Below are 13,337 nucleotides of genomic sequence, written 5' to 3'. Positions count from 1 at the left end.
TACTTTCACCCCAAGCAGAAGTACATGAGAACTTCCATTTTTTTACACCATATCCATGATTTGGAATCTACAATCTTTTCATATTTCTAATATCGTGAATACAAAATTTTGTTAGGATGTCTTGGTTTGCCTTTGCATGATAATTACTTACATTTAACTTTTATAATAGTATCATTAAGGAATATTCAGGTCTAATTCTCTGTGAATTGTCTTTTCACATATTTTATGTTGAATCGGTTGCCTTTTTATGGACTTACATAAGTTCTTTGTATATTCTAGATAGAAATCTATTGTTAAGTGCACCCAGTGTAAATTAGTAAATGTTTAAAAACCCACTCTATGGTGGTGGGGAAGATCTCATTGGTAGAGTTTGCCAATTTTATTTGTGTAAGTACTCTGACCATAATCAAATTTAAAGCTACTAACCTGATACCACTGAATGCAGAATTGAGAAGGGAAGAGATTTATAGTAGTACAACATTGTACAGTATTTCAACAACCAGATATGATAGATGCAAATAACTTCATAAGTATAGTAAATTTAGCAAAATAACTAAAAATGAGTTTTGAGTATTTATTACTTTTATTGTTACTATGATTTACAATATTTATATTTATATAATTGAATTTTAGTAATGATTGTGTTTAACAGCTTGTTTTCAAAATTCCTGAAATTTTAACAATAATCTCTTTTGATTAGCTATGAGCCCGATCCAGCAAACCACTCACTGATTGTATAATCTGTGCTAGTCTGGGTGTATCTTTCCAATCTTAATAATATATTTTACTGTCCAGATAATAAATTTACTTATTTAATTATTACTTTATAGCATCGTTTGCATTTATGATTTGGATTTTTGGAAATTTGATTGAGAAGTGTATCCTTCACCAAAGGTTTTGAAGTTTGCAGCTGTATTTTCTGTTAAACTTGTGAGGACGTCTTTCATAATTAGATCTCTGATATTCAATACTTTTCCACCGGGAAATGATTTTTTCCACCATCTTTATTGAATAATCTATTCTTTTCTTAGGATCTGTAATATTACCTCTGCAACCACATATTTATTGTTCAATATATTCATAGACTTTTTTTTTTTTTCCAGAATTTGGTTCGGTTCCTCGGACTAATGACAAAATATATTCTTCATGCTCTTCACCCACACTGTTTTGACTATTCTTGGTGTTTTCCACTTTATATGATTTGAAATTGAGTGATACAGAACTCAGTCCCATCTGTGGACCCTGCAGTTGCCTGTGAACCAGCTCCAGTTCCTCCCTCTTTCAGGGAACCTCTGGAAAACAATGTCTTAGACAATCACTCACAGACAAAAGAACCCTTGTGGAGGTCCAGGCTTCCAGAGAAGAAGTTCCACCACACCACTGGAGCAAAGAATATGAGATTGGATGCATTAGAGAAGATAAGAGGAGCAACCTGACTTTACCTACGTTACCCTTCCTCCATGGAAACACAGTTTTAGGGCCAAGAGAGACCTTCTTGGCCCATGTTTTTTCCACTAGGAAAAGTAAGAGAGTGTGAGTGAGCACCCGGCCTTCTCAGCTATATGGGAGGCTGCCAAAGAGGCTGATTTCTCTCATGCCTCACCCAGGGCACTGAATCATATGTATAACTGGGGGGCTGAGAAGAGTCTAAGATAGCAGCAAATAGGACTCTAAAAGGGCATTAAAAGGATGCAGATCCTACTAACTGTGTCACTGGCTCCATCAGGAAACCTGCCTATGAGCCACTTGGATCCGCCCAACTGGCCCACAGGCACCCTCAGTAATAAGCTCACCTCACCTCAAAACACCCACACCCTGTAGTTGCCTCCCTGTGGGCACTCCCAACTGTAGCATAGAGAGTGAGCTTTGGCAGATGGCTAGTGAGCATGTGCAGAAACCTAGTCTGAATCTGAAGGCCAACAAGAGACCACAAACATGAACTTTAACATCATGTTTGTGAAAACAAAAGAAAGGCTTTCAGCACCCAGCCTGGTTCATTGCAAAATTAAGATAAGGTATACAAACTTAAAACTTTTGCCACAAGAGGGAGCACAAAGTGTGGAGCAGGGGCATCCATAAAAGGTTCTAAAAAGCCTCAGAATCACTAGCAGTTTTGATGGAAGGTAATTCTCTCCTGAGGTCAGTGAGTAAATGGGAGAAGGTGGCCACTACTTCAAATACAAAGACAGCAATAGAAAACTTCAAGAAGCATGAAAAATGTCACCACCAAAGGATCACAGTAATTTTCCAGCAACCAACCCCAAAGACATGGAAATCTATGAATTAACCAATAAAGAATTCAAAATAGCTGTTTCAGGGAAGCTCAACGAGCTAGAAGAAAAAAAGAAAAATAATTCAACACTGTAAGGAAAACAATAAATGAAAAATGATAAGGTTAGCAAAGTGATACAAATCGTAAAAAGAACTAAACAGAATTGAAGAATACAATAGATGAAACAAAAATATAATGGAAGCATCAACACCAAATGGATCAAGCAAAAGAAAGAATCTGTAAACTAGAAGACAAGACCTTTGAAATTATCCAGTCAGAGGAGAACAAAGAAAGACCAACTAAAAAAGTGAATAAAGCCTATATGATATATGGCATATCATCAAAAGAACCAACTTGCAGACTACTGGAGTTCCAGGAGGAGAGAGGAACAAGGGGGTGGAAAGTTATTTTGAAAAAATAATGGTTGAGAACTTCCCAAGTCTGCTGAGAGATTTTGATATCCACATTTATGAAGCTCCTGAGTCACCAATCAAAATCAACTTAAAGAGATTCTCTCCAAGACACATTATAATAAAACTGTAAAAAGAAATCAAGGACAAAGAGATAGTCTTAAAACCAGCGGGAGAAAAAGAAGATAGTAACTTACAGGGGAACTCCTAGAGGGCTATGAGATTTCCAAGCAAAACCTTACAAACCAGGAGGGAGTGGGATAGTGCCGGGGGAAAAAACTGCCAAGCAAGAATATTCAACCTGGCAAATTTGTCCTTCAGAATTGAAAGATAAAGATCTTCTCAAAAAAACAAACAAAAGCTGAGGGAATTCATCATCACTAGACCTGTCTTATGAGAAATGCTGAAAGGGGTTCTTTAACCTCAAATGAAAGGATGCTAATTAGTAACATGAGAACCTAGAAAATATACAGGACATTGGTCAAGGTCAAATCCAGAATACTCTAATACTGAAATAGTATAAAGGTTAAAGGAAAAGAATATTAGAAATAACTATAGCAAAAATAATTTGTTTTTAAACACACAATATAAAAAAAGGTAAATTGTGATATGAAAAACATAAAAAGAGTGAGTAAAAAGGTAAGGTTTGGTTTGCAACTGAAGTTGTTATCAGCATAAAATAGATTGTTATATCTATAGCATGTATTATTTAAGCCTGAAGGTAACCACAAAGTGAAAACCTATGATAGATTCACAAAAAAATAAAGAGAAGAGAATCAAAACATACCACTATGGGAAATTATCAATTCACAAACAAATGCAGCAAGAGAAAGAGAAAAGAACAAGGAAACTACAAAAGATCCAGAAAACAATAAAATGGCTTAAGTAAGTGCCTGCCTGTTAATAATTACCTTAAATGTAAATGGATTGAATTCTCTAACCAAAAGGCATAGAGTGACTGGATGGATAAGAAAACTGAGACCCAACTACATATATACGTATAGGGACTCACTTCAGCTTTGAGGATTCACTTAGGCTAAAAGTGAAGGGATGAAAAACGATATTCCACAGAATTGGAAACCAAAATAAAGAAGGGGTAGTGATACTTATAACAAACAAAATAGAATTTAAACAAAAATGGTAACAAGAGCTAAAGAAAGTCATTGCATATAATGATAAAAGAGTTATTCATCAAGAAGATATAACAATGCAAATATACATTGTTCATACAATGTTCATTGCAGCACTATTTACAATAGCCAGGACATGGAAGCAACCTACATGTCCATTGACAGATGAATGGCTAAAGAAGATGTTGCATACATATACAATGGAATATTACTCAGCCCTAAAAAGAAACGAAATTGAGTTATTTGTATGTGGTGGATGGACCTAGAGTCTGTCATATAGAATGAACTGTCAGAAAGAGAAAAACAAATACCATATGCTAACACATATGTATGGAATTTTTTAAAAAATGGTACTGATGAACCTAGCAGCGGGCCAGGAATAAAGACACAGACATAGAGAATGGACTTGAGGACACAGGGTTGGGAGGGGAAGCTGGGGCAAAATGAGAGAAGTATTGACATATATACACTACCAAATGTAAAATAGCTAGTGGGATATAGCTGCATAACACAGGAACATCAGCTCCGTGTTTTGCGACCACCTAGAGGGGTGGGATAGGGAAGGTGGGAGGGAGGCTTTAGAGGGAGGGGATATGGGGATATATGTATGCATATGGCTGATTCGCTTTGTTGTACAACAAAACTAACACAGCATTGTGAATCAATTATACTCCAATAAAGATGTATATATAAAAAAAGAAACCCTTATTCTAGGTGAAAACCTGGATATGCAGAAGGGAAAGAAGAGTTGTAAGAATTATGTGGATATATTTAATGGATATCGAGTCGACAAAATATTAACAATAAAGTTTCAAATTTTAAAATATATATTTGTATTCGAATTCAAGGGAGCAAATACGGCATAAGCAGTAAATAAAGGTAGAAGGTAGTTATGTCTTTTCACTTTTCGAGAAAGGGTAAAGGTATTAATTTGTTAGACTTTACTGAGTTAAGAATTTATGCTGTAAAATGTGGGGCACTAATAACATAATATTTAAAACATTAAACTGACAACAGAGGATAGTTAAAATAGTTAAAATAGTTATTGTGAAAGATAAAAAGAAAACAACAAAAGAAGTGGAGTTCAAAGAAATGGTAGCATTCACCTCTGATTAAGGATAACTATATTATACTTAATTAATTATATATACATACAATACATACTTATATATAAATAATATATGTAAATATATCTTATAATAATTTAAAAATTATGTTAAATATAGTTTAACTTCCAATTTAAATTCTAAGAATATTTAAAATAACTGTTCACTATCTTAATGAGAAACTCCTTTAACAAAAGCCTAAAGAAAGAGGAAAGTAAAAAGATGAAAAATATACCATGCAACACAAGCCAGTAGAAAATTGCTATAGTTAGTATACTGTTATAATAGAAGGCAAGAGCCGTATTGGAAATGATGAAGCATGTTTCATAATGATAGATAGAGTATCTAAACTATTAGCAATGTTTTCTAAAAAATCTTTATGTACTTAATAATACAAGTTCAACATAAGTTTGAAAAAAGTGAACTATTACAAATAGAGATTTAAACAATTCTCTCTCACTGCTTACAAACAAGCAGATACCAGTAAGGCTAAAGAAAGATTTAAACTAGACAACTCATCAATACATATATGTAGAACACATACTATATACTAGTGTGGACTATTCATATTTTTGTACATAGAAATTTTCAAAAAATACACTATAAATCATATTTCCAAGCATATTCATATAAAAATATAGAAGTGGTGTCACTGCAGTAGCCGCTAGGCAAGTTTGGCAAGTGGGCACTTGAAATGTGGGCATTCAATTTTAATTAGTTAAAAAAATAATATTTTAATATTGGTTCCTCTTTCACACCAGCCACTTTTAACAAAGATGTGGAATATTTCTAGCTTCACAGAAAGTTCTCTAACCAAACAGAATGCTCTTTACTATATGCAGAAGTCAATAACCAAAACTTTGAAAATCCTTATATGGTGTTAAATTCAGTAATAAATGTCTAAGTAACAGATGGACCATAGAAATGACCACAATGAACGTTCAAAATTTTTATAAGAATTACAAGGAAAATATAAAACCAAATGTCTGTCTTGTGAAGTATTGATTGCCTTAAATGCTTACCTTACAAACTAAATAAAACAAAACAAAGCAGAAATCCAAGCATGCATCACAAGAAACTAAAAATGGAAAAGCTAAATTTAGGTGAAATTAAAACCAAATGAAGTAGAAGGAAGAAAACAATAAATAGTACAAAATCAAGACAAAGAACAAAATTACAATAGAGAGGAAAAAGGCCAAATGTATTCTCATTGAAAACATTTAATAAAATTGATAAAAGACTGCTGAAAGAAAGAAGGGGAGAGGGAATCCCTGATGGTTCAGTGGTTAAGACACCACGCTCTCACTGCCGAGGCCCCGGGTTCATTCCTTGGTCAGGGAACTAAGAGTCCACAAGCCATGCGGTGTGGCCAAAAAAAAAAAATTTGAGAAGAAACAAGTCTTTTATGTCTATAATAAATATGGGGATACCATGTGGTTTTTACAGATAAAAAAAGCAATATTATGAAAACATTTTAGTATCTACAAAAAATAGAAAAATCCTAAATTGAAAATTACCAAAATGCATCACAAAAAATAGAAACCTGAGTAAACCTAACACATATTGTAAAGAAATTGAGTTCGTTATATAAACCTTCCCACAAAAAAGTTCTAGAAGCTCAGATGGCACTAGTAGTGAATAATAACACTTGAAAACGTAGCAGTACTCTTTCACAAAGGTCCAGGTAAAAGAAAAGGAAATGCTTCCTAAAAATAGCCTTGGTAACAACTTGTCAAGTACATAACGTAAATGAAAACTCAGTCAAATTTCTTTGGGAACACAGATAAAGAAAAACTTCAGCTTGACCTAGATATAATATATGCATTGATTTTTTTAAAAAAGGACAACACATGATCATTGTGATTTTACTTCAAAATGCAAGACTGGTTTAACATATGAAAGAAATAAAGGTAATTTACTTCATAATCATTATACAGAGAAAACGTTTATCATTCCAACTGACGGAAAAACAATACAAATGTAACGTCAATTGATTATAAAATTTGTTTGAAAAATGAGAATATTATGGAACTGTTTTCATATGAGAAACTTATGATGAAAAAAACCTTAAGATGAACCTCATATTGATGAAATATTGAAATCTTTTCCTTGAAAATAGAAAAGGATACATATAGAACCTTTACTGTACCTTCTATTCGACATTGAAAATAAAATCCTAGCCTATAAAAATAAGTCAAGAAAAAAAATTGCATCTGGAAAGAAGAAATGAAGTATGATTATTTACAAATGCAAGAGCTGTTATATAAAAATCCAGAAGACTATATATTTGAAATGACAGAATTAATACATAAAGTCAGAGAAATCATTGGCTATAAGACCAATATGTAAACCTCATTGTATTACTGTTTACAGCAGCAAAACTTACTAAAAATTTTCAAATGAGGATGTCATTTACAAAAGCATGAGAGTGAAATACCAATGTATCTTTAAGAACTCAATATAGAAAAATACAAAATATAATAAGGAGAATTTAAAGAAAACCTAATTCATACAGAGATAAAGCATGATATTGACTGGAAGAGCCAATATTGTAAAGATGACTATCTTTACAAATTACTTTGAAGATTAAATGCAATCCCAAACATAATTCCAGGATTTTTTTTAAAAACAGCTTTATTGAGGTGTAATTTACATGGCATAAAATGTATCCACTTAAAGTGTATAAATCAGTGATTTTTTTTCTTTAGTATATTCACAGAGTTTACAACCATCAACAGTAACAAACTCTACACATTTTCATCGCCCCCAGAAGAAACATAGTAACCATCAGCAGTCATTTTCCAATCCTACCTCTGCTCAGCCCTTGGTAACCAACAATCCACTCTCTGCCTCTAGAATAGGTTTCCCTCTTCTTGATATTTCATATAAATGGACTCACACAACATGCGATCTTTTACAAAGGTTGAAGGCCATAAAAATAATGTAGAGTAAAAAAAGCCAGACACAAAAGTAACGATATCTATACTTTTTGGTGCGCATATTATATTTCAATATAATTCATTTTAAAATTTATACAATCATAATATTATTTCCATTTCATAAAAGTTAAAGTTACTCAACAGCATCCAAACTCACATTTTCTAAAGCTGATCCTTGCAATTATATGTATGTGGACGCTCACAACTGTCTGATTTAATGCCATGTTTATAGAGCAGAGCACAGTTACGTTCATCAGGTGATCGGTCTGTTATACTGTAATGGAAAAAAATGCACAATTCTGTTATATCATATGAGGACAACTCATGAAACAATAGCATTTTCCATGTCACTGTAATAAAAGCTATTTTGAAAATGGGTAATGATATTTTAATATAATTTTAGTAAGAGCTTGTTATTAGGGAAATGGGCTATTGAGGAGCCCATTCTTGAATAACTATATCAACATTTTATTAACTTTCAACATCCTCCTTCATCTTTCTATAATTCAACTAAAACAAATGTTTTAATATTATTCTTAAAATTTTTATTTTTAATCTCTTCCTCCTCTATACAGTATTATTTTTAAAAACTTACTGTAGTTTGTAAGTTGAACCATTTAGCCACATCCATGGATGATCACGGCCTTTACGAAAGACTGAAATCCATGACATAATTGATAGGGACATCAGGAATTTCTAGCCAAAAATAAAGAATTTTCACTTAAATAGTCGTCTTGAAAGATTTTTATTAATTTTTCAAAGGCAAGTAGTGTGTTCTTTCATAGGATCCTTAGTTTTCTGAACAAAATGAGTGTTAAGAGTCTCATCTAACACTAAAAATATATTAAAGTTCAAAGTTTTAATACTGCCAAATACATGAACCAAGGTCAGTACTTTTGATGTAAAATTAACTCAAACAGTTATGCTTAGCAGTTTCACTGTTTTTCTTAGGTTAATAAGGAAAATTCTGATTCATGTAATTCAACTGTTACCCATGTTGTCAAAACTAACATAGCAAGGCTTTAAATAAGATTTTAGATTCTGTGACATCCATTTCTCAGGATACTGTGACCATATCAATGGATTTCTCCTCTATGTTTCTCAGAGTTTCGGTTTTAGAAGGAAATTAAGGGAATGAAATTGAGAAAATAAGTGACACGAAAGCCAAAGATTTGGTTTCCTGGGGCTCACACCGTTCTTTGACTAGATCAACCCCCAATCACTCTGTTTCTGTGTTGCTAGAATCCAAGGGACCAGACAAGGAGTCAGAGACTCATTTCTCTCAGCTGCGCCCAGCTAGGTACAACTGTAAACACTGGAACTAATGAAAGACACAAGTCAAGGAGAACTCTGAAAGGTGGAAAGAGAAAGGTGAAATGGTTTGCGACCCTGGGGTTAAGGAACAACTATTAGGGGCATCTTATATCCACCACCCAACCGAAGAAAGTGACCTAGGCCTGCTGCTTCCCAACACCCAGCCTAGCCATTCCTCCTTGGTGTTGAGGGGAATCCTGTGGGCGACACCAGGTGAGCCTTACAAGGTGATCCAGCAGGACACCTGCTAACAAGAAGCAGCCAGAGTAAGGGCTTCTCCTCCCCCTCCACCGAGAGATACCAGAGTTGGGGGGTAGGGGTGGAGGTGGGACCAGCGAAGGGGATCCCATGACTGTAAGTACTGAACCCAGGAAGCCTCTTTATATCTGAGGGCATAAGACTCCATCTGTAACCAGAGACATTGGGTAGATTGGATTTTAAATGTTATATTTACATAATGAGCAGTGGAAATTTACAAACTACACATAAATGCAATAATATGGATGAATTGCAAAAATAGCATATGGGGGTGAGAGGAGATAAGAAGAAAAATGCATACTCTATGATTCCATGTATATGAAGTTCAAAAACAAGCAAAGAGGGGCTTCTCTGGTGGCGCAGTGGTTGAGAGTCCACCTGCCGATGCAGGGGACACGGGTTTGTGCCCCGGTCCGGGAAGATCCCACATGCCACAGAGCGGCTGGGCCTGTGAGCCATGGCCGCTGAGTCTGCGCATCCAGAGCCTGTGCTCCGCAATGGGAGAGGCCACAACAGTGAGAGGCCCGCGTACCACACACACACACAAAAAAACAACAACCAAGCAAAGAGATTCTATAATATCAAAAGTCAGGACAGTGGGTATACACGGAGGGTGGAGAAGTGATGAGAGAATACAGAGGAGTGGGGCTGCTATGAAGCGGAAACTTCTATTCCACGATCTGATATGCAATTACATGGTTCTATACATTTTGTGATCAATATGCAAAATCATGATATGTTTATTTTCCTTTATATATTGTAAAATTAAATAGCACAGTTTATTTTAGAAAATAATAGCATTTGTAGAAACATGTTTTTTTTATGAAAAGCAAGAACTGGAAATTATCAAACGTGTATTAATGGTATAAAAATATAAATAGAATATCATAAAGTTGTATTCTGTTGTTTAATGGAACATTAATAGGCCTTAAACAAACTGCAAATATGTACAAAACCACAAGTGAATCCTAGCAAATATAATATTGACTGAATCAAGCCTTTAACAAAGTGTTTGCAACATTTAGTATCTTACCATTTCTTCTTCATTATCTATATAAAGCAGAGTAGAGTTCTTAGCAGCACAGGCCATCACACTCTCATGCCATGTTTTTTTTTCCAAATGAATACAATAGCAATTGTTGGAACATGTAAACCACTGTTTTGGACAATGACCAGAATGACATTCTGAAGAAAGATTGTGAATTATTATCTAAAAACAATTTGAATTAAAAAAAATGAAAACTAACTTACATATATGCATAGGTATAAATATATATGTGTGTATATATATAAAACACATCTATGCACCCTCAAGGCTGGTGCATATAAAACAAACCACACTCATACATTCACAGAAGTGTCAGTCTCTCACCCCCCCAATTTATGTCTCCGTATAAAGCAAACACACAGAAATAGCCACTCTTTACATGTCCTGAAAATCAAGAAATGAAACCTCTGTTTTAGAATAGCAAAATTATTTGTCTCTTATCATATTACAGAGGGAGGAAATTTGAGCCAGTGGCAACAGTGGGTATGGTGATCATATTGTTGCATAGGGAGAAACACTCTCCTATAATCATTATTTATGAATATTTGTTGCCGTATTTTGTAATTTATGTTCAACCCCAAAATCTATTCTTATTTTCACTAGCCTAAGATAGAGACAAAATACAAACTGTATTTATATCAGAACTTTGAAAATCATTATGTACCTTTCTGGAGCCTTTTTATCGGAGAGGAGTTATTCTGCTCCCGTATTGCAGTAGCTACAAAATTAATCATTATAAAAGTTAATATTGATCTAAATAAATCATAATGATTGTAGTTTCTGAGTTGAAATTTGGTTTATTGCTTAGGATTAGAATAATCTGGAATAAAGTTGATTTTACCAAGAAAAATTAAGTAATGAAGATTTGGTTGAAAAAATATTTCAAAAGCCTAAAGGAACAGATCACCATCTCTTATAGTATTTGTTTTAACCAATCTCAAGAATTAATTTGTATTTCTCAGTAAGATCTTTCAATATCCTAAAGCATGCTTTTGAGTTATGAAATCAGAATATACATATACATACTCTCTGTAATTATTGTGTTGTATACTTTTGACAAATTCAGAATAACCATTCCACATTTAGTCTAAATGCATACATTTTAATGAGATGCCCATTCCATAATATTATGAAGTGTTTAGAGGCACTGACCATCATTAAAGTGTAAAGTTCCCTTACAATTTTTCAAAAATCTACTTACAGGGAGTAAAAACTATCATTGTTACCACACTGGACATCAAAACAAGGCAGATGATTCCCAGAACCCCAGCAATGAGCTTCTCTGGAGGTGATGGTAAATCTGCAGGGAAAGAAAAGGAAACACTGAGAAAAGAGTGATGGTGACAGTTGTTTAGAAAGTTTACAAACAAGAGAACCCACATAAACAGGGAGTTATATATATAAACTTGGACCCCAAGCCCATTTCTACCACTATAATCTTTCTCTCAGAATATACCTTTGCATTTTCAGCATATATAACGCTTCATGAGTTGTTGATCAAAGACTACAAATTACAGCAATGCCAGAATAAAAGTAGTCCTCCAGTTTCACATTAGAATCCCATCTCCAACTTCAAGTTCTGTTCCTCAAAATGAAAAATATGTGAACTTATCCCCTACTCCTTCTCCAACCTCTGTACTCCAACTGCATATCCTAGAACAGTTCCATCATGTGACTATTAAATGTTTTACCTTTGCAGTGGTAGTTCTTGTCATTCCCTCGAAGATTCTGAGAAGCATTTTGAAGATTTGATTCTGCATAGGTTATTTCCTGCTCAGTTATTGAAATGGAACTTTTAGTGCCCTTAGGTTTTATTTGCTGCCTCTTTGAGTTCTTGGCTACCTTCAGTTCTGCACAGGTTACTCCTTGGTTATTCATCTCTGCAGCTGAATTATGTCAGACAGTGCCCTAAGTGTACTTAGGAATGAATGGTGTATGTAAGATGAGATCCCTAGTACAGTAAAATGGGCGGGGTAGAGTCTAGTGCTCACTTCGCAGTAGAACAACCTTAAGGCCTGGTTCTAAATTCCTTAGAGCTTTAAACAAGTGTCTCATGGTAGAATACTTTTTTTTTTAAGTTATTCTACATTTGACAATATATTTTTGGTTGAAACAATGAAAAGCAATAAATTAGGGAGGAGTAAAGAAGTTCATGACTAATAATATCCTACTCAGATTCCACAGAAATATTTTAACACCATTATAATGCTTGTATTAAAATTAAAATGTTTTATTAGAAAAGAGAGATTCACCTATATTTATGATAATTTTGAAATCCAGTAATGGTTAAAGATAGAGTATTTTAAAGATGGGGAAAGAGTGATGTTGGCATGTACAACAATCTCCTACACTAAATTACATTATTTGGTGACTTACATTTACTTATGAAAAGTGTTACCAAATGGTCGTTATTTTGAATGGTTGAGGAGTTCTGAGAAGACATTAAAAATTGAGGAAATACTTCATGTATTGGAAAATGTTACATGATACACTAAACTTATATATAACCTAGACAATATTGAAAATAAAACAACAGAAAAAGACTAAAAAATACTTAGTTTGTAAAAGTAATCGATAATTGACTTAATGGCTAAGATATGAACCCACAAAATAATAAACAAATATAAGTAATTTATGGAAGAACACTGTTAATTCAAACTTCCAGAAAGATCCTATAGGTGTCAAAGTTAGTAAAGGTCATTTTAGTTGTATAAGTGATGGTAATTACTTATAAAAATTACTTATAAAAAAGTCCAGATAACATAACTTAATAATTCAGTCAATGGATGCTGTAGTCAGAAAGACCTGGAAATAAACTATGGCTTTGAAACTTACAAGAGTGTGACTGTTAAAAAATTAT

General features: G+C 33.8%; 1 protein-coding gene across 1 annotated transcript; it reads right to left on the bottom strand.

Moving 5' to 3' along the window:
* Positions 1-8,019: 8,019 nt before the first annotated feature.
* Positions 8,020-12,355, bottom strand: LOC132597950 (NKG2-A/NKG2-B type II integral membrane protein-like). Its single transcript, XM_060306148.1, has 6 exons — positions 12,169-12,355; positions 11,679-11,777; positions 11,142-11,195; positions 10,463-10,614; positions 8,453-8,553; positions 8,020-8,131 (listed from the first exon to the last, which is right to left on the bottom strand). Exons 1-6 carry the CDS (start codon positions 12,353-12,355, stop codon positions 8,020-8,022), a joined length of 705 nt encoding a protein of 234 aa, XP_060162131.1.
* Positions 12,356-13,337: the final 982 nt, after the last annotated feature.

Source organism: Globicephala melas, chromosome 10, assembly GCF_963455315.2.
Source record: "Globicephala melas chromosome 10, mGloMel1.2, whole genome shotgun sequence".
NCBI lineage: Eukaryota > Metazoa > Chordata > Mammalia > Artiodactyla > Delphinidae > Globicephala > Globicephala melas.
Note: the sequence above shows the minus strand (reverse complement) of the source record. Positions and strands in the feature narration are given on the sequence as shown.

What these genes read in the sequence shown, in the direction of transcription:
- LOC132597950 (XM_060306148.1), bottom strand. Translation starts at nt 12,355, where the DNA reads ATGAATAACCAAGGAGTAACCTGTGCAGAACTGAAGGTAGCCAAGAAC. An exon ending in CAAGAACTACCACTGCAAAG is followed by an intron (nt 11,778 to 12,168) that starts GTAAAACATTTA and finishes CTTTCCCTGCAG; the next exon opens with ATTTACCATCACCTCCAGAG. An exon ending in GATAAAAAGGCTCCAGAAAG is followed by an intron (nt 10,615 to 11,141) that starts GTACATAATGAT and finishes ATCTTTCTTCAG; the next exon opens with AATGTCATTCTGGTCATTGT.